Source organism: Macrobrachium rosenbergii, chromosome 7 (genome assembly GCF_040412425.1).
Source record: "Macrobrachium rosenbergii isolate ZJJX-2024 chromosome 7, ASM4041242v1, whole genome shotgun sequence".
NCBI lineage: Eukaryota > Metazoa > Arthropoda > Malacostraca > Decapoda > Palaemonidae > Macrobrachium > Macrobrachium rosenbergii.
This window is the reverse complement of record NC_089747.1, coordinates 27978776-28000798: the sequence shown is the minus strand read 5'-3', so window position 1 is coordinate 28000798 and position 22023 is coordinate 27978776. Positions and strand designations below refer to the sequence as shown.

At 39.7% G+C, this 22023-nt stretch overlaps 1 protein-coding gene across 4 annotated transcripts in view; it reads left to right on the top strand.

Moving 5' to 3' along the window:
* Window positions 1–20712, top strand: part of LOC136840259 (ubiquitin domain-containing protein 1) — a 142453-nt gene extending 121741 nt beyond the window's left edge. For 3 of the 4 annotated variants that reach the window (XM_067106892.1, XM_067106890.1, XM_067106889.1), the window contains one exon: window positions 18123–20712. In XM_067106892.1, the coding sequence (XP_066962993.1) occupies window positions 18123–18275 (153 nt within the window). In that variant the 3' untranslated portion in view covers window positions 18276–20712. The remainder of the gene's footprint in view (window positions 1–18122) is intronic. The other variant, XM_067106891.1, reaches the window with a different exon arrangement.
* Window positions 20713–22023: the final 1311 nt, after the last annotated feature.

The following is a 22023-nucleotide window of genomic DNA, read 5'->3' as shown; positions in this document are numbered from 1 at the left end:
TTTAAAGCTTCACTGGCATGTAGAGATTTTCAGTATTTTTCAAACTTAAACAGGGGGAAAAATGAAATGCGATTCAGATGGTGACTTTGAACATACATAGCTCATGTGGGCAAATGGACTGAAGACTAAAAGTGTGCTTTGAAGACCTGGTGGAAATGCATGTACCTGAATGGATTCTTATCCATTTGACTAGGAAATAAAAAATTTAGACGCAGGTAGAATTCTTTGACATGACTATGGATCTCGAAGGAAGTTCATTGTTCAGAAGGAAAAGCTTCAGCTTTGGTCAGTGGTGTAGCCATTTTTACTTTTTTCAAGTTCATACATGATGGAAGCTGTTTTTAGTCATGCAAATGCAATTCTAACAAAGCAGAGGGCAGACTAAACCTGGAAGAGTTTGGTGACCTACAACTAAAACCTCTCTAATCTCCAGTGCAACATCAGTGCATTCCTCACATTAATGATTACAAATTAACCCTTAAAGAATGGATTGAGCCTCAGTTTGAAGTAAAACAGGTTTGGGGAGGTGGACGGATTGAGCCTCAGTGTGAAACACAATTACGCACCACTGTTATGGTAATAATGATTCGAAACAGAGGTGCCAATACTTCTATATGCTATAAATTCACTGATGGCAACTTATATACAGATGTGAGAGTTAGGCTAGTATCAGTAATGCTTGTGACTTCAAGGGGGAAAGTACTGCATCTCTCTCTCACGTGAGTCTTTTTGTAAATTTGCTGGTAAATATACGAAGGGGTTGCTATTGTTTTTTGTTTTTGTCTTTTACGATATTGTGTCGGTTGTAAATGTAATTTTACATAGAAAATTGCAAAGAAATATTAGAAAAAGCATGTAAAAGTAAAAAAAAAGTTACTGAATCTTCCTTCCCGTAAATTTACGTGAATATTTTTCAACAAATATGCAAAAAATTTGTTACTGCTTTTATTTCTTATCTGTTTTGATATTCTGTGAGCAGTAATAATAATTTTACAAAATACAATAAATTTATATATTAGAAAAAAACACACATAAGTTGGTAAAATTTATGATTGTCTTGTAAATGAGGCCCCACAAGGGGTTGTAAATAATCATTTTCAACTTCTCGTGGAAGGTAGGGAAAATTTTTTTAGAAATTTTTTATTTATACAGTGTAAATGTATGTGTCAATCTCTTTCCATTGATGTGATTTTTTTTTTATTTTGCCGACCTCAAAGTTTCCCCGGTCTGGGGTGCTGCACATTGAAAAATTTTGCCGTCCCTTAAGGGTTAAAGCTTATTTCCTTTTAAGCATTTTACAGCAACTACAACTACTAAAATTCCTCAAATTGATTTTATAGTAATATGTATGTTTACAAGTCTATTTTTTTCATAACACGTTTTCAGTTACTGTAAATGTTTGGTGGTTAGTGAATTATCTGGGACTTCGTTAGGGTATTGAGCTGAAGAGTTTGGGAACCCCTGACCTAGCCGCACAGTAAATGACTATTTTGCATTCAAGATGACTAGCTGGCACTGATGAAGAAGCAGTAGTGTACTGGGAAGGGCTCTCATAAGCAGGAACAATTGCAGAGGGTGCTAGCACTCTGACCACTAAGGGGGGCACTCTTTTGAAGAGAGAGGTGGTTGGCCGGTGCTAGTGTGATCGGAGGAATGTTTAGTGAAGCTGAGGCCAGCTGTCTGGTATGTGGTAGACCAGAGTTGGGCTTTCACTTTTGAAATAAGATCTTTGGCTTGAAGAAGCAATGGTGGCCTAGGAGGAAGCAGCTTCATGTCACAGAAATTGGGTGCTGGTAACATTGGGTTCCATCGTGGGAGATAAATGCAGCAGAAACAGCAAGGTTAGTGGCTTAGAAGCATAAGCTGATTTGCTTGAGCAAGTTGATGAAGGGATGTCATGGCTTGGGATGAGCAGCTGTGCACTGGAAGACTGGTTGTTAATCTGCCTAAGAGGCAAGCTGGTGTGAAACAAAGGTTCCCAACACCGATTCCATGACACTCATATTGCTTGTGTTGTGAGCTGTATCCTTTGCCAATGGAGGTGGTCATTGCTCATGTTAATGTGCCTAGTTAGAATGGGACAACAGTGATCTGTCACAGGCTGAAGAGTCTTAATAACACATGGAACATAACCTTTGGAGCATGGGGCTTGTAGGTTATTTTATAGTATGAATATGAACCACTGGTTCTGTAACTGTAGCACACATCGCATATCTTTTGTGGCAAACACTGTTGCTTCTGACAAGAATGATACAAAAGATGAGGGTTGTTGTTCAGGGAGAATACAGAGTGGCACAACCTTACACTTAGGTTGAGATGTGGTAAAAATAGGCCTCTCCACACGCAAACAATAGCTTTGGGGGCTTCAAGTTAATTTACCACCAAAAGGAAACCCATACTAAAATACAATTGTATAAAAAATTGAATAGGCTAACAGAAACTCCAATGGATCTGGAATGTCTTCTGTACCCATGCTTTCTAGAAATGCTAACACAGAGGAACACTTGAATACTGCTGTTATGTGAATAAAATAATGAGTATGCAGTCACAAAGGGGTAAGATGAAATTTACTCTCGGAGAAGAAAAATCTTTCCAAGTAAAAACAAGTGAATTGTTTTTACTTGAATTCCGTAAAGGGAGACAGATGGTCCATGTAAAAAAGGGATTTTGACAAAGGAAAAATCTATTTCTGAGGGAGGCCCCGTGTCACCCGGTGAAATTCCATACTAACACGAATTTCTAGGTAAAATATTGCTAGGTATACCAGAGAAAAAAGAGCTTTCAGGAATGCTGGAGTTACTACCCAGATCGAGCGTCTTCCATAATGGAGACGTCGGTATAACCAAGGGTGAGTGAAAGGATCACAACCACAGAGCCACACTCGAAAGACATCCCCATGTCAAAACCCCGGAAAGAGTAGTGAGCCGTTCCAGCCCTACGCTCATCCGCCCGCCAGGCCAGCGACCCAGCCATCTACACTCATTCCAGACTAGCACCACCCCAGGCTTGGCATGTGCAAGTAGGGGGGCAAAACCAACTCTGGGAGGGTCACCTGGTGACACGGGCCTCCCTCAGAAATGGATTTTTCCTTTGTCAAAATCCATTTTCTGAGTCCAGCCCTGTGTCAGCCGTGGGTGAAATAGTGACAGAGAATCATGTCAAGACCAAAACTACAGAAAAAGTCAAGGTGATCTGAACAAAAACACAGGCTATGAAAAATAGATTTAATTAAAATCTCTCTCCACAGGAAAATAAGATTAGTAATAGGTAAGTACATTAATATAACCTTAAGAGTAAAGTACAAAAACACAATGTAAATATAGGTGGAGTAAGGTACATCCAATAATATAAAATTACAAGCGAGTAAATATAAACTTATACTTAAGAATAAAGAGAGATATTTACAATATGAGAAATTTATGAGGTACATGGAGCAAAATAAAAACAGCCCAGTACCCCTAAGACAATCCAAATTCACAGCATGTCAATATACAATCACCAAGAAAGATAATATTAAGGGCAACACAACATCAATTATGAGGAGCAAGGCAGTGAGGCATGATTGATCCAGAAGGGCAGGCAGAGAAATAAATGAGGCAGGCAGGAAGGGGGGGAAAGGATAAGGATTAAGGATAATTAAGGTGGGGAATGACACTCCCACAGCCACTGCTGAAAATTTTAGGGCTTTGAGTGATTTTAAATAATGGCGTTTAAACACTAGAGGTGATTTCCATCCCGTATATTTGGTAAGTTCAGCAAAATCCATATTATGAAAATAATTAGTGGAGGTAGCTACCGCACTGGATATCATGAACCTTAGGGACTGAACGGGTTGGCTTGTTTAATAAAATACAGAATTTGTTGTCTTATAGCATTCAAGGGAAAGAGTTCCACCTTTCTCCCTGATAAAAAAGAGGACCCGACTTACACTGTGGAGTTCTTAATAGGTAAGACTTTTGGACATATGGACTGGTCCTGTGGAAGAGGCACCACCTTCCAAGGGGACCACCTGTCCTGAGGGTCTTCATTTTTAGCTAAAAATCTATGATCAGGGGAAAGGAGGACTTCTCCGGACGGGAGGAAATTAACAAAATCATCACCTCTAGTGAGAGCCGATAGCTCTGAAATTTCTGGCACCTGAAGCCAAGCTAATCAGAAATAAGGTTTTCCTTAACAGATCCATATAAGAGCAATGTGAGTTGTCAATCTCAGATGCCAACTTAAGAACATCATTGAGGAACCACGTAACAGAATGTGGGCGTGTTACTGGTCTCAAACGGCACACATGCTCTAGTGATAGATGAAAAGTAAGAATCTGTAAGGTCAATTTTAAAACCATACAAAAATGCCTTCTTCAAGGCTGACTTAGCTGTGGTAATAGTGGCCGGGGCAAGGCCTTTTCAAACAATGATCTAAAGAAGGTAAACGCTAGGTTAGTAGTCATAGTTTGAGCTTCAGATGCCTTTTCAAAAAGGATGTTAATTTCTTGACTGCTGAATCATATTGTCTGAGAGTAGACTCTCTTTTATCCGATTCTAAAACAGAGTGTTAACGGGTCAATGTTTGCTCCCTTTGAGCAGTTTTGAACTTTACAAAGTCCATAAAACTAGGGCATTCTGAATTTTTAAGGAAGCTGACACAGTCTTGGTTTGTACACACTTGGGTCAATCTGGGATTGGGAATCTGATGACACCGCAACTTGAGTTCCTGAAGCAGAGGAACCAGTTGCTCTTCGCCAATAGGGGGCTATCAGAGCCAGTTGACCTTTGAATGACCTGAGTTTGTGCAGTACTTTCAATAACATGTTTATTGGGGAAATAAGATAGATCTTCTCCCAATTGTTCCAGTCTATGGTCATTGCGTCTGTGGCATAAGCCTGAGGGTCCAGGTTGGGGCCACATAACAGGGAAGCTTGTAGTTGCTCGTCGCGAACAGATCCACTTGGAGTCCCCGGAAACCGGCAAACCCACTGAATGATTCTCCATCCAGAGACACTCCGTCTCCAACGGAGTGTTTCTGGACAGGGAATCCGCCACCATGCCCGCACACCTGCTAGGTGGGTGGCTGACAGATGCCAGCCGTGCTTGTTCGCCAGGGAGAAGATAGCTACCATCACCTGGTTTACTCAACCTGATTTGGAGCCGCCCCTGTTGATGCAGTGAACCACCACGGCGCTGTCCAACACCAGCCTGATGTGAATGCGGCTGAGGGGGCGGATTTTTTTTAAAGTTGGAAATACCACCATAGCTTCCAAGGTGTTTATATGGAACTGTTGAAACATTGTAGACCATGTTCCTTGTACTTTTGTTTTGGCGAATACCCTCCCAGCCGCTTAATGAGGCGCCTGTGTGAATTAGCAGCCGGAGGAGGGAATTGAAGCGGGACTGTTTGACAGGCCGCTGACTGTGGACCAAGGCCGCAGCCTCACCTTCAAAATTCGGTGGATGGAAGAGACCTTGTCTCTGAGCCTGACATTGCCTCGTCTCCGCCACACTCTGTTTATGTCTTTTAATTTCGCTTTTAAGAGCAGGTCCGGCTACTGAGGCAAATTGAAAGAGCCGAGGACCCTTTCTTGGGACCGGGCGGATGCTGCTTTGTCCTTCAGAAATTTTCTGGTAACGAAGCTATCTCCTTCCTCTTGGACGGCGGGAGGGGATAGCATGTGGGAGGACAGATCCCACTGGAGGCCCAGCCACTGAAACCGGGACTCCGAGTCAAGCGGGACTTCTCTCTGTTCAGCCGAAAGCCCAACGACTCCAGGAACTTGATGACTATGGCCGAGCCTTCCGCACTCTTGAACTGTTGAGCCCAGATTATCCAATCGCCCAGATACGCTGCTAGGGAGATCCTCGGGACCGGAGCTGCTGAACCATTGCTTCCGCCAGCTTTGTAAATATCCTGGGGCTATATTGAGACCGAAAGGCATGACCCTGAAGGAGTAGGCTTGCTTCCCGAGTCTGAAACCCAGGAAGGGAGAGAAGTTCCGCAATCGACGTGATAGTAACCGCCTGAAAGATCGATAGAGGTGGTGACAGCTCCACGCTGAAGTAGAGTCCGGACCTGAGCTACCATAAGCATGCAAATTTGTCGATTTTATATAAAGATTTAGACGCGACAGATCCAGAATCACTCTTTGCTGACCGGAGTCTTTCTTTGGGACAGTGAACAACCTGCCTTGAAATTTGAGGTGCCTTACTTCGTTATTGCTCGCTTGTTGAGCAGTTCCGCCACATAGTCCTGTAGGACTCTGGAGGGGGGTTGGTAAAACCTGATCAGGGAGGGGATCCTTGGTCAGCTTCAACCCAGACCTTGGACACAATGCTGTGTGCCCAAGGACTGAAGGACCACTGGTCTCTGAACCAGTAAAGGCGACCACCTACCTGACTGGTCTCAGTGGGAGGAAGCGGGTTTGCTTCCTCTGCCACGCCCAGGTTTTCCTCTTGGGCGAGCCAGGTTTGCCTCTGTAAGGGGTCCACTCTTTCCCCTTGCGCTCCTATTAAGGGTGAAAGAACCTTTTTAATTGTTCTTTCACTGTCTTGTCATTTGGATACAGACGATAAAATGATCATGCGAGATATATTGATTACTAAATGGCACCCCCACGGCCCTCATAGGTAGGGTTGTACGCCGGTGAGGAGACTTACGAGGGTGCAGCAAGGGATTGGGCTGGTTGGACCAGCACATATTGTTGGGGATGAGCCTTGGAGGTGGAGGGCTGGGCCAGCGCCGAGACCGGGACAGCTTGGACGACCGTCTGATGGTGAGGCCTTTTATGCCGCCTAAAGCGTTTACCAGACTTGGTCTGGGAGCCGCCAGATTCGGGGTTTTTTCCGCTTGTAGGCGGAGATACCCCAACGAGCGAAGACTATGATTGGCTCTGGTAGCCTCGTTCAAAACACTGGCCTACGTCATCATCCGGGAAGAGATTGGCGCCCCAGACAGAGCTCTTCTTGAGCTTGTTAGGCTAAATGACGTATGGTGGCATCAGCAAAAATGAACTTTCTGCACTCTAATTTCGCCACCATAAAATCATACAGGTCTGACTGAAACCCTGCTAACAGGGATTTATCCAGAACCTGGAAGAAGGGCTCCTCTGCACAGGAGACGGCAGTCGCTTCTGTAAGGCAGAGGGAGTTCAAGGACCGGCCCAACCGAGACCGAGCCTCAAACTCTGCCTTTAGCAAAGCTTCCGGGAGCTTGGGAAGCTGTTTGCTAAATTGCGAAGACACGCAGTGAGCGTCCAACTTACCCACAGTAAAGGTGGACGGGCGTCTTTCCAAAACTCCTCACCCCTGGGAATACCAGGATGTGGAGTCTGTCTCCCTCAATTGAGGCAAAGGATTACCCTCAAAGCAAGCCCGAGCCGTGAGCCAGAGCGACTTTGTTAATGCAGGGAGTGGGCAACTTATCACCTAATGAAAACATAGTGTAGTTGCCCTTGAATGGAGTTAGCTTAGTATTCTCTGCCTGCCACTCCGTGAAGAGCGCAGAGGAGAGTAGACTGCGCCTGGTCCTCGGAAAGATCACTGTCTCTCTAGGGACCTTGTCTGACCAGCACCAGGCTTCCTCCGTCAGCCTAACGAAGCCTGGGTAAGGGGGCAGGAGATCGGGAGGAAGAACTCCAACTCCTCCAGACGTCTCGTGCCAAGACCCTCAATTGTCAGAGTGTCTTCGTGTTGGAATGGCACGAAGAGCAAAACGCCATGGGTTCCCGACATCGAAGGGAGGGAGATCAGCCGTATCTGGAATCTCATACTGTGGGTCGGCCCTGCTGGAGCGAGCCGTACCCGCCAGTATGGTATCGTGGCTGTGAAGCTTTTCCGAGATTTTGGAAAGCTTCGACCCTACCTCCGCCGAGAACCTCTCGAGTAAAGAATTGGCAAACGCCTCAGGGTCAAAGGCAGGCTGGCGAGGAGGGCTTGGTTTTGGTGCCCTCTTACTCGCACCTTTGCCCGAGGTTCCTGGTTTGCTCCCGGAGGCTACAGGTACAGAAACCTTAGCCTTCGATGGGGGGAAAGGAGATGCTTTCCGGGAAGACGAGGACTTGAAGCCCTTCGCCTTCCATGAAGTCTTCAGCTTCAACTTGGGGACAGCTGATGGAGCCCTGTCACCCAAGTTGGAAGACTTACCAAATCCTGTAAAGGAAGATGCAGAGGATGATGGGGAATCAAAGAGGGCGCCCGCCCCCGCAACCTCACTTACCTTGCTACCTACCACTTGGTCCGGCTCCGTATTCATTGGCTCCAGGTCCAAGTCCAAGGCGGCGACGTCCTCCGAAACTTCCGCATACAAGATGTCTTCTTGGGGTGGCTGGGCCGCGTCCCGGATCTGCTGAATGATGGAGGTGGCCAACTCCGCTGGAACAGCAGCAGCAACCCAGGCGCCGGGGTAAAGCAGGTCTCGCAGGCTTGCATCGAGGACGTAAGGCTTCTCCGACAGTATGTTCCTTCCGAACCCAGCCACCCAGGCGCGGAGAGATTCAAGAGATTCTTTCTTAGAGGATTCGTCCGCCTGAAAGAGAGCAGGCAATCAGGACTAACATACTGTAATATAAAAGCAATGATTACAATATGAGTACTTATTAGACTGAAGAAACGTGGGGAACGAGAGGCGATATCTTACCGACTCGTCCTGGATGCTACTGCATAAGGCGAAGCAGACCTCACAGCCATCAGGGTGCCAAACGATGAGATCGTCCAGCCGGACCGCACAACCAGCGTGGTTCCGGCACACCACATGCCCGTAGGGTTGATGGAGGGTAGCGGTGCACCCTGGCTGCTCACAACGCACAGTCTGTAAGTGTAAAAAGTACATGAACCTACCACTCTAAGAAACCTAAAGTAGGTGTTGTATACTTGAGTCGTTTGTTGTATAAGTATGTATGTCCGTTCAATGGTAATGGTTGTTTATTGTTATTATGGAGAACTGCTGTTAAGGTTTTATTATATATATATATGGTTTGTACTGTTAACGTTTTCTGATGCTTTCTGTATAACAGCGAGTCTAGTTTCTGTAACTGAATTGTTAGTATCACCATGGATCCTTGTCTGGGAATAAACTACACTTAAAATATACCCCAACGTTTATTTGGACCTGGGATAATATATTACAGTAGGTAGGCCCGGGTATTTCAACCTACTACCGGAGGACTCCGGCGGGAAGAAAAACCCTCGTCAGAGACGGGTCCACCAAACAATAAATTAAACAGAGCGGTAAGCAAGCTGCCCGACCACCGAATACTCCGCGGAACGAGAGCTGAGTCAACAGGGCCCTACCACAAGGGATGCCGGCAATAAAACGGCGGAACCCCAGGACAGGACACGGACCCCAAAATAATAAAATAATAATATAATGTGTAATGGCGGAGTGAGAAGCTCGTTCCGCCAGTGGATATGCATATAGAATACAAGAGATGGTAACGGAACTGGTAACAAGGCAATGAAACGTACATTCCGGAGACCGGAGACACCCCCGAGAGAGCCAAACCTCCCGCTAGAGAAACAGTAGGAGGGTGAGGCTACCAACATCACAAGGCCATTTTTAATAAGGGCCGGAGTAGGCGCCAATCAACCCAACTAAGGCAAACTCAAACGGAAAGAGGTCAAGAACGAAAATAAGAATGTTCGAAACCTGCTCAACTTAGAGAGCAGGTTGAAACATTCAAGACAAGCTGACGCCACCGGGACTTGCTCTGGGAGGGGAAACAACAAAATCCCTCCACCAGGAAAGCCCCAACTGGAGAAAACGCCAGCTAGCGCCACCTGCACGAGAATAGGCAAGAGCTGGCCTGGGTGGGAGGGGGAGGGAAGGGTTGGTGGGGCAGGGATGGGGAGTAGGCTAGGGCAAGCGAAAACAGGAGACAAGGGAGATGCCTTCACCCGGGCATGGACTGCAATCACGCACCACGCCAAGTAAATTAATACTAGCCGTGGTAGGACAAGCCTACCCCAAATGAGGAGGAGAAGGGGATAGCGACCAAGGCCTCAACATCGCCGACTCCCACCTAGTCATAGCCTAGGTCAGCACCCGTGCTCAGGCATAGCCTAGCTAACGGGGGGGACAAGGGAAGGGCGGGGAGGAAATAACAGGGAGAGAAATTTCTGTGCCGAAAACCAACCAGGGCCGAAGAAAAAGGGGGAGAATGCCATAACAGCATAGAGGAGACACACCCACAGAAACTCTACCCCTCCGTGGAGAAGGGGAGGACAATGGGGTCTCACTCTACCACCCAAACAATGGCCCATGGAAGAAACAGCAACAGAAACTCCTCAACCTGAGGGTCCACCCCACGCCTAACCTACGAGGAGAGCAGGAGGCCAAGGAAGCAAAATCCTGAGCCTAACTAGACATGGACAGGCAAGGAGCGCCCCCACACAACAAAATACCAGATAAATCACCATCACAAAATATACATAACCCAGGAATATTTGTGCTCGTGCAAGGCGCATAGCCTAACCTAGAGGAGCGACAGGATAATCAATAAATCTAAGCTGACGCTCCCCCACATGTAATTCAAGGCAACAAAAAACTGACAGTACCAGCACGACACACTAAAATGATAAATAAGCTAAAACTGTCATGGAACACATCCCGGTGGAAGAATCCTAGCGGAAATGACGGAACCCTAATAGAGAAACCCGACATGTAGATCAGTAAAACATTATAAGAAACACCGATATAACCCGCCCAGGAAACACCACCAGGATGAAACCCAGGGGGGATAATGATAAGTAGTATAACGACAAGGAGAAAGCCCAAACAGAACAAGCTGGATGGGTGAATCTCATGATCGACATGGTTGGCTAGGGGCGTCAGGCCATAACAACAATCACATATAATATGAAAATACGGACTGACCCAGCCACACTTATCATAAAAACCCCACAATAAGATGGTACTTAACTTGGTGATGGAAAAGTTGCTGGAAGACATGCTGACAAAAGGCAAAAATCGTCCAAAGACAAAAGCACAAAATCCTGGGATGCGAAAATTCACGTGCTAGAAAATGGAATCAGTGTAGATGGCGCTGGAGTCGCCGGCCTGGCGGGCGGATGAGCGTAGGGGCTGGAACGGCTCACTACTCTTTCCGGGGTTTGACATGGGGATGTCTTTCGAGTGTGGCTCTGTGGTTGTGATCCTTTCACTCACCCTTGGTTATACCATTCGTCTCCATTATGGAAGACGCTCGATCTGGGGGTAGTAACTCCAGCATTCCTGAAAGCTCTTTTTTCTCTGGTATACCTAGCAATATTTTACCTAGAAATTCGTGTTAGTATGGAATTTCACCGGCTGACATGGGGCTGGACTCAGAAATGAGTATGCATTTACAAGGGATAATGGGAAAATTACTCCTGGAGTGAGAAGAAAAGCCTTCTCCAGTAAAAACAAGTGAAAATAAGGTATTTGCTCAAATCTCTTAAAGGGGAGAAAGATGGTAATTAGTTCCCTTCACACATACATGGTCTCTCTCTCTCTCTCTCTCTCTCTCTCTCTCTCACGTGGATTATTGGGAAGTGTCTGCCCAAACTCTCTCTAACATGGATTATTGGGAAGTGTCTGCCCAGATGGAATGGGTACATTCTTTTAAAGATAAAAGGTTGATGTGACTGGGAGTAATGCATCTTATGATTAATGGTTTGTAATGAAAAAACTGTTAATTTGAAATGTAAGTCGATGATACACACAGCAAAAATTTATATATTTCAGGAAGTCATTTTTTACTTATTGTACAGTGTTATTAACCCTTAAACGCCGACTGGACATATCGTAAGTCGACTAAAATTGTCTGTCGGGTGACAAGTGGACGCGTACGCACGTCGACTACAAAAATTTCAACCCGGTCAACTTTGACTCGACGTAAATGGTTAACAAATGCAATCATCTGCTAAAACTACTGCATTCTAATAATATTCAATAATTTACCTTCATTTGCAACAAATTGGAAGTATCTAGCACAATATCAATTTATGGTGAATTTTTGAAAAAAACTTTTTCCTCACGTCTATCTTGGGTAACTCGCCGAAAATTTCAGAAATTCTTTCATCATTTTGTCATAATTTTTGCACTGTTTTATATTAGCCGTTACATAAAGTTTTATATATGAAAATGTGTGCAATTTCATGTAAAATACAACAAAAAACAACCCAAGGTCGTAGCTTTTATCAGTTTGGAAATATTTTCATGTAAATCACGATAAGTGCCAAAATTTCAACCTTCGGTCAACTTTGACTCGACTGAAATGGTCGAAAAACGCAATTGCAAGCTAAAACTCATACATTCTAGTAATATTCAATCATGTACCTTCATTTTGCAACAAATTGGAAGTCTCTAGCACAATATTTCGATTTATGGTGAATTTTTAAAAAACTTTTCCCTTACGCCCGCGCGCAGTAACTCAGCTTAACATCTCAGAAATTCTTTCATCACTTGGTCGTAATGTTTGCACCGTTTTGTATTAGTCGTTACATAAAGTTTTATATATGAAAATGTGCGCAATTTCATATAGAATACAACAGAAAATAACTCATGGTTGTAGCTTTTATCAGTTTTGAAATATTTTCATATAAATCACGATGTGCCAAAATTTCAACCTTCGGTCAACTTTAACTCGACCAAAATGGTCGAAAAATGCAATTGTAAGCTAAAACTCTTACATTCTAGTAATCCATCATTTACCTTCATTTTACAACATATTGGAAGTCTCTAGCACAATATTTCGATTTATGGTGAATTTAAAAAAAAAAAAACTTTTTCTCACGGGAGGGTAATTGAGTCGAACATCTCAGAAATTCTTTCGTCACTTTGTAAGTAATGTTTGCACCGTTTTATATTAGTTGTTACATAAAGTTTTATATATAAAAATGTGCGCAGTTTCATGTAGAATACAACAAAAAATAACTCATGGTTGTAGCTTTTATCAGTTTTGAAATATTTTCATATAAATCACGATAAATAGAAAAAATTGTACCTTCAGTCAACTTTAACTCAACCGAAGTGGTCAAAAACTGCAATTGTAAGCTAAAACACTTACAGTCTAGTAATATTCAATCAATTACCTTCATTTTGCAACACACGGGAAGTCTCTAGCACAATATTTCGATTTATGGTGAATTTTTAAAAACTTTTTTTACGCCCTCGGCATAATTCATGCATCATTTCGTGATAATATTTTCTCTGTGTTGCTTTGATCGTTTTACAATTTGTTATATACCAAAATCATCGCAATTTAGTGTACAATAAAAAAAACCACGTTAGCTTTAACCGTTTTGCTCACAGCGATTTGCATACAATTATATATGAAATTTTTTTTGCAGTCATATATTTCAATATTTATATGATAATGATATTTTTAATTTCTGATGGTTGCATAGTAAACTTCAGGCAATGACAAAAAAATGAGCCAAAAAATTTAATCTTAATCTTAAAAACTAAAGCGTGCTGTGATTTTTAAAAAAAAACTTTTTCCGCTTTGGCGCTAACTCCCGAACGCCGCCGGCATACGACAGACACTTTTGTAAATAGAGGCTCAGCGTTTAAGGGTTAATGACTGTTTTTCATGTATGTTTTAACAATTGGTGTTGATATAGGTTGGTTTTAACCCTTTAACGCCGAAGCCCTATTTACAAAAACGCTTCAATAATGCCGGCTATGCTCGTGAGTTAGCGCATGCGGAAAAAGTTTTTTCAAAAATCACAGCACGCTTTAGTTTTTAAGATTAAGAGTTCATTTTTGCTCTATTTTTTTGTCATTGCCTGAAGTTTAGTATGCAACCATCAGAAATTAAAAATATCATTATCATATATAAATATTGGAATATATGACAGCAGCAAATAAAAACTCGATATAATTGTATACAAATCGTACAAGCAAAACGGTTAAAGCTAATGAGTTAATTTTTTTAGTTGTATTGTACACTAAATTGCGATGATTTTGGTATATAACAAATTTTAAAACGATCAAAGCAACACAGAGAAAATATCACAAAATGATGCATGAATTAGTAACAAATAGTAGCTGGACGTAAAAAAATTTTTTTTTCAAAATTCACTATAAATCAAAATATTGTGCTAGAGACTTCCTGTTTGTTGAAAAATGAAGCTAATTGATTGAATATTACTAGACTGTAAGTGTTTTAGCTTACAATTGCAGTTTTTCACCATTTCGGTCGAAAGATTAAAGTTGACCTAAAAGTAGAATTTTTCTATTTATCGTGGGATTTATATGGAAATATTTCAAAACCCCAAAAGCTACAAACCATGAGTTATTTTTTGTTGTATTGTACATGAAATTAACACATTTTCATATATAAAACTTTATGTAACGACTAACAATATAAAGCGGTGCAAATATTATGACAACAAGATGAAAGAATTTCTGAGATGTTAAATAGTTACCACAAGAGACGTAAGGAAAATGTTTTTTAAAAATTTCACCATAAATCGAAATATTGTGCTAGAGACTTCCAATTTATTGCAAAATGAAGTTAAACGATTGAATATTACTAGAATGTAAGAGTTTTAGCTATACAATTGCGTTTTTTTACCATTTCGTCGAAAGTTAAAGTTGACCGAAGGTTGAAATTTTGGCAGTTATCGTGGATTTATGTGAAAATATTTCAAAACTGATAAAAGCTACAACCATGAGCTATTTTCTGTTGTATTCTACATAAAATTGCGCACATTTTCATATATAGAAGTTTATGTAATGACTAATGTAAACGATGCAAACATTACGACAACATGACGAAAGAATTTCTGAGATGTTCGCCGAAGTTAAGCGCAGACGAAGGTAAAAAATTTTTTTTTCAGAAATTCACCATAAATCGAAATATTGTGCTAGAGACTTCCAGTTTGTTGCAAAATGAAGGTACATGATTGAATATTACTAGAATGTAAGAGTTTTAGCTTATAATTGCGTTTTTACCATAGAGGTCGAAAGTTAAAGTTGACGAAGCTTGAAATTTTGGCAGTTATCGTGATTTATATGAAAATATTTCAAAACTGATAAAAGCTACAACCATGAGTTATTTTCTGTTGTATTCTACATGAAATTCTGACATTTCCATATATAAAACTTTATGTAACGACTAATATAAAACAGTGTAAACATTACTTTATTAACGAAAACGAAAAGAATTTCTGGCGCGGACGTAAGGAAAAAGTTTTTTCAGAAATTCACCATAAATCGAAATATTGTGCTAGAGACTTCCAATTGGTTGCAAAATGAAGGTAAATGATTGAATATTACTAGATCATAAGAGTTTTAGCTTAAAATTGCGTTTTTTACCATTTCGGGTCAGTCAAAGTTGACTGGTTAAGGTTGAAATTTTGGCAGTTATCGTGGTTTATATGAAAATATTTCAAACTGATAAAAGCTACAACCATGGGTTGTATTTTTGCTGTATTGTACGTGAAATTGCGCACATTTTCATATATAAAACTTTATGTAACGGCTAATATAGAACAGTGCAAAAATTACGACAAAATGACGAAAAGAATTTATGAAATTTTCGCTGAGTTATCATGTCAAGGTAAGAAAAAAGTTTTTTTTCAAAAATTCACCATAAATCGAAATATTGTGCTAGAGACTTCCAATTTGTTGCAAAATGAAGGTACATGATTGAATATTACTAGAATGTAAGAGTTTTAGCTATAAATTATTTTCGACCATTTCGTCGAAGTCAAAGTTGACCAAGGTTGAAATTTTTTGTAGTCGACTGACGGTACGAGTCCCACTGCACTCAACAGACAATTTTAGTCGACGTATGGTACGTCCAATAGGCGTTTAAGGGTTAAATTAGGTGGTTTTATAGATGTATACATTGGAAAGTACTCTAGTGTATATTGTAAGTTTTATTATATATTGTATATGCCGGCAAATAAGGTGATTTAGAGTATAAGATGTCCCACCAATTTTCATGTAAAAATGTAAGTTTAGAGGTATGTTCACCGTATAAGATGACTATCAGCTGATGTTAGCATAAGCAATGGTGAGATCATTTTTAAAAAATACTGGTACAGTAAATAAAGGATATTTTATATGTAGTGATGAAAAATTTTAAAAACATTTTTAAACAATTAAAATCTTTCGAATTCATTATCATGTTCATCATCTGATGTCATAAGTTCGTTGATGATATCTTGTGATATATGCGTAAGGTAATCATCGTACGGATCAAATCCTGAATCTGATGGCGTGTCAATTTCTGCTGCTGCTTCTTCCTACGTCCATTTTGCCAATGTTCACGCACCATGTCTGCTACGTCTTTTTCAAGTATCAGCCAATGTGCAATCCCTGTTCTTAGTGTACATTTAGTCCTTGGCATGCTGTGTAATTCGTCTTCTCTTCATCTCCAGTCTCGGGTCATCTTTTCTGTTACACAATATTGGGTTACTGCAGCGCAGTTTTTATGTTTCTTTGCAAAGTTTTCAACATGAATGAAGCTTCATACTTCCTCCTTTTATTTTTACCGATAGTTGGTGTGGCCATTATGAGGTCTTGTGATAACTATATTTGAATAATGGTACCCTGGATAAAGCTAGTAACAGAGTGAGAGCTTGCTCTTCATAACATCTTCATAACATCTACAGTAATTGTTGTAATTACAGTTGTCTTGTTTACAGTATTGATAGTTGTGTTGCTAGTGATTCACTTGAATTACCTACTGTTCTTACCATTATTACAGGAGTTTTGTTTACAGTGTCAATAGTTGTGACGGCAGTTAACTATTGGCATGACTATCGACACTTCAGAGGATAGCCTATCATTAAAAATCTCAGCAGGATTTAGGGTTTGCCTTTTATACTCGGCGTACAAGATGACCCCCAATTTTGGGGAGATTTTTTAAGGTTAAAAGGTCACCTTATACACTGGCATAACTGTTAATTTAAAAGTACAGGGAATCAGTGTGAGTCTAGAAATGACTGTCTTGTTGAACTAATTTACAAACGGGTTTTATAGGACCTTTTTTATATATTAATGTGGTTGGCATACACTGTCCATGTGCGCTCATGTGGTCCGGGAGCTTGATGGCTTTAAGTATTAGTGTCTCTTTTATTCTGAAGCTTTTGTTTAATTATACTTTCCATTTTATCATTCATATAATGAATACTGTACATGAAGGTTGGTTGCCAGTATTACCAGCGTTAATGTAAACTCCCTTCTATTTGTCTTTATTAAGAAATTTTGTTTCATTATTATGGGAAGAGATTTTTTATTTCCAAGCTTTACAGTGCAGTTGTTAGAGACAAGAATGAATGTGTTAATGATTCTTAGTGTACAGTATTATATATTTTATTACAGATGCAAAAAATGAGTTAAGGTAGTAGAGTAATGACATGACATAACCAATTAAACAAGCATTACAGAAGTAAATCTCATCTCTTGACTGATTGTTAAAGTGTTAAATGGTTATCTGCTTGCTTATCAATTTGATTAAATTGTTTAACAAGAAGACTGATTCAAATTTTGGAAGATAGCAGATGGAAAGTGAATGTTTGGAGACTACGAACCTTTTCCTTGGCTTTGCTTTCCAGTTAGTCCCAATATCTTGCTGTTACTCACGGGGCCATCTCTAGTAAATTTGGGTAAAATCCATTACTAAATTTTTGGAGTCCTGTTAACAAGTAGACAAAGCAACAAACTAAGCCAGAATAACATAATCATATTAGAATTAAGACAGAACATTGTGTATCACCTTTCAGTACTGCCCACAATACACTGTGTGATGCACACAGTAGTCAGGAGTCCCCTACAAGATACCTACCTGGTAAAATTTATAAGTTCTCTCAGTGGTTTAAAAGGTTGTCTTGATTTTTTTCTTTGAATGTCGTATTGGAGAGGCAAGGGCTAAAAATGAGCTGCATAGGTATGGTATTGGTTTTCAGTTGTACAGTAACTTTTGTTTTGGTTGTTTGCTGGAGGTCTTTATTATTTAACTCTTTACATGTGGTATAGAGTTCAAGAAGCGTTGTGTTCTAGAATGCTAAAACACCGTTTTTCATCCAGGTCTCCCAGAATCCTCAGTAGGAGGTTGTCATTGCCATTATTATTGCTGGAAGTCTTGTTATTGATACATAACTCTACACCGTTTTATTTCTCTTATCTGGATATTTCTCTTCCAGATCCAAGAAGACTTGAATGGCTGGCGCCAGCGTTGGTACTACAGTGGCAAACTTTTAGGTGACCGACTTCATGTATGTGAGTGCAATATAGTACCCAACTATGTTGTCCAGTGTATTATTACAGAAGATAATATCACTGCTGTTGACAGTTGAGGATTCAAGAGAAAAGATAGGCAGCTGTTGTTATTTTGGGGAGCTATTTTTACTTGTGATACTAAGTGTTTGTCATGGATGTTTTGAAAGTTTTTTTTAATAAGGGATTGATATTTGTAGGTGGAATGACAAACTTATTAATAGTTTTGAGATTTATAGAGAACCATTTTATAGACCGCTACTTTTGTTAAGGTGACATAGCTGAAATTTTTATTTTGAAGTCAGTATTGAAACAGCCTTTCAGATTTTTTTCATATTCAAATTTAGTGAATTTAGTTTTATCCAAAGATTTTGCTTCTACCTAACTATTGCATCGTTGCCATTTAACAGTATGTTGATGCACAGATTTGGCTAAAGTCTCTAGTAGGTCCAGTTGGTGAGAGGGTACCTTGGAGAGCTCTTTCATCATACTTTACCAGCTGAAATGATACATGAGTAAGTTTGTCTCGGGTGGGATGTTATGTATAGTGAAACCACCATTAAGCGTAGCTAGAATCAGCTCCCTCAGAGAAGATGAGCATTTCTTATGTAGTGTTTTTCACCATTTTATACTGTAATCTATGTAAGGAGTGTGCAACTGACTATTTTTGTCTGTAACAGTGATTTCTACTCATGTTACATGACAAAAGAGCTGGTGGTTTTTGCATTTTTGATCAGCACAAAATAAAATTGGACTTGGGTTTTTCAAATGTGCATTGAAGTGAACAGTGTAGAACAATAGATATGGGACTCTTGTGTTTTCCTTATCGTATAGTCTTGTTTAAAAGTTTCTCTATCAACTGTTTGATGGTTTTCATAGTGATGGTTCACTAGAGAAATGTTTGATGATTGGAGTTAAGATAGGTTGGTGAATGCTGTATACTTTCATGTAGTGTCCAATATTCATGGTCAGAAGAGTTGCCACCCATAGTCCCATAAACTTGATGACGAGGTGTTAATTTTAAGGTACTAGTAGTGTTCATAACACTTTATACAGTATATATATATATATAATAGCCATGTAATGTTTTACAAGACTTTGGCATTTAAGATTGTGATAACTTTTTACTTTCTGTTTCACACACATCCATGTAGTGGAATTTTATAACCGATGGGTACCTCAAGGATTCTTGGATAACTAACAAAACTTCTTTACATAAGAAATGTTTTAAAGATAGCAATTTACTGAGTGTTTGCTTAATTCTCATTTATTGAGACTTTGGTACCTATTGTTGATCTGGGAAAATTTCATCATTGATATGGCGAGTCTTGTGAAAGGATATTTTTGAAGTTTGGTGGTATAGTTTAACTAATGAATGGTGTTACTAATAATTGGCACTGATTGAAAAACAAAGTAGGAGTCGATATTTTTGTGGATGAAACCTTTGCTTTTGTTGTTGAAATTATGTATTCTATCGTGTATTTTATCAAAAATTTCAAAGTATTCTGGTGATTTTATTTCTTGGTAGGATTCACATGGAGTGAAATTTACAGTACTGGAATTATCTCATGTAAATTTATTTTTTTTTCAGTAATTTCATTGTGAATTTGCCCATTGTTGAGAAAGTTACAGTTCAAGTATGGTTATGCGTGGGTATCCTTATGTAGGTGAACTCAAGGGCAGACAGAGCAACCAAATAGTTACATAGTTATAATTTTAGGTCTTGGATATGGAAAAATATTAAAAGTCAAAGCTTTTAAGAGTCAATTGCAAAATTTTTTTCACTGTGATAATAATGCGTAAGTCTTCTCTATGGTATTATCTCAAAATTTTGCCAGTATTATTGTTAGGTAATAAACATTGGTCTTTGTACAGTAAATCTCCAGTTTTACATATCAAATTCTTTTGTTGAAATATATATCAGACAAGCAATTTTTTCAATATTTGTAGTACCTTTAGGGGTATAATGTTAATATGATTTCATTTTATACATGTGTAAACTTTAACAAATAGCTTCATTTACAAACATCTTTGACTTTTTATTCTAAAATTGCTGTTAGAGCTTCATTATCCGTTGTATTTCAAAATAGACAAGTTGCTGCCCGAGTCTTCAGTGTGCCATGGTTGTTGGGGTGAAAATTACAGGATGAAAACCAAGATTGAAAAGTCTTTCTCTTGGTCATAAGGTTTGAAACAAGCATTCAGTGAATCTGAGAAAGAAATTGGGTGGGGATATTTTTCGTTTTGAAAATTATCTGAAAATGAAAGGTCCAAAAACAGTCTAAAGAGTGGATTTGTATTTCTGCTTAAGGGAAGGCTGTGCTGGTCTGTGTGGTTTTTTGATAGGGCAAAGTATTTGGGTTGTAGGAGCTAGTAATGGTATTTTCAAAACTACAGGCAGTCCCAGTTATCGATGGGGGTTCCATTCTGACAGTGTGACGATAACCGAAAATTGCTGATAAACGAAAATCAGCGATCTTCGGGTCTGAAAAGCGCCAATTTTTGGTTATTGGCACCTCTGTTTAGTATGTATTGGCGCCAGTACCCAATTATCGGCACCAATAAGCGGAAATCGGCGATTTTCGTCTCCAGACAAGCCCCGTAAACTTGGATCACCAATAACTGAGCCCACCGATAACTGGGGACTGCCTGTATTTTATATGATTTGTTGAATTAATGAAAATGAGTGTAGTTTTGTAAATTTGCAATTTTTATTCAAGTTTCTGAATTTTTAGTTTCTCATGGGTTATTATTATTATTATAAAAGCAGTTTGACGAGGCCACTGAGTCACATTTCTAGACTTCCATAGGGCTTATGTAAAGAATTTGTTCATAAGTGAAAAGTGAGAGTTGGAGCATGAGGCGAGAGTTAGTTTCTTATTTAGTGTTCAAACTACTGTTTTAAGATTTTTTTTATTTATTATTGCTTGGGTGTACATTGCAAGCATAGTCTCTTGGCAATAGACAGACAGTAAGGTTTGTCAGAAGACTAACCATTCAATTTTTATTTTGGCTGTATTCTTGAAAAATATTTTAAGACAAGAGTTGATTGCTAAAGTAATGGAATTTATTGTCGTCATGAACATAAACTCATTTGAGATATAAAAAGTCTGCAATATTATGGTAAAGCTCAAACATTTGATTGGTGTAAGAAGTAGAATCAGTATATTATTGGTCATGATCAAACTATATAAATGTTTTGGAGTGGAGGCAGGAAAAATGGATGAGATTTGAATACTAGAAACCTTTAGAGGTATGTTTATAATTTCTTTGGAATATTGTACTTCTAACCACATCTAGTCTGCTGATATTATATTTTTTTCATGTATACAGTTTTTCCTTTATGTTGTGCTTTTCTGGAAAGTTTTATAACTAGAAAGACTTTTCAAATAAAGGAAACACAAGTAACTTAACAATATGTTAGTTTTCCAGATATTGGCTGAACAGTAACTATATTAGTTTTCCGAATATTGGCTGAAAATAATACTGTGCCTGTAGTACAATTGTACATTTGAATTATATACCCTTTTATGGTGAAGACAGTTATTTTTTTGCTCAGGAAAGTTACTCTGTTAAACACTACCATTTAGTTAACAGAAAGAAGAGTGTCACTTGCTCAGAAAACCTAGTAAAGTACCATTTATTGAAAAGCAAAAAAATTTTTTTTTACAGAATTACTATGTAGCTACAAGAATAAAATACAAGGTGGGTAGCTTACCTCATTTGAAGTGTGATTTCAATTTCTGATATATATTGCCAAAGACTTAATTTTCTGTAATTGGAGATCATGGAAAGAAGTCATGGTGTGTGGTGTTGTATATATATAGT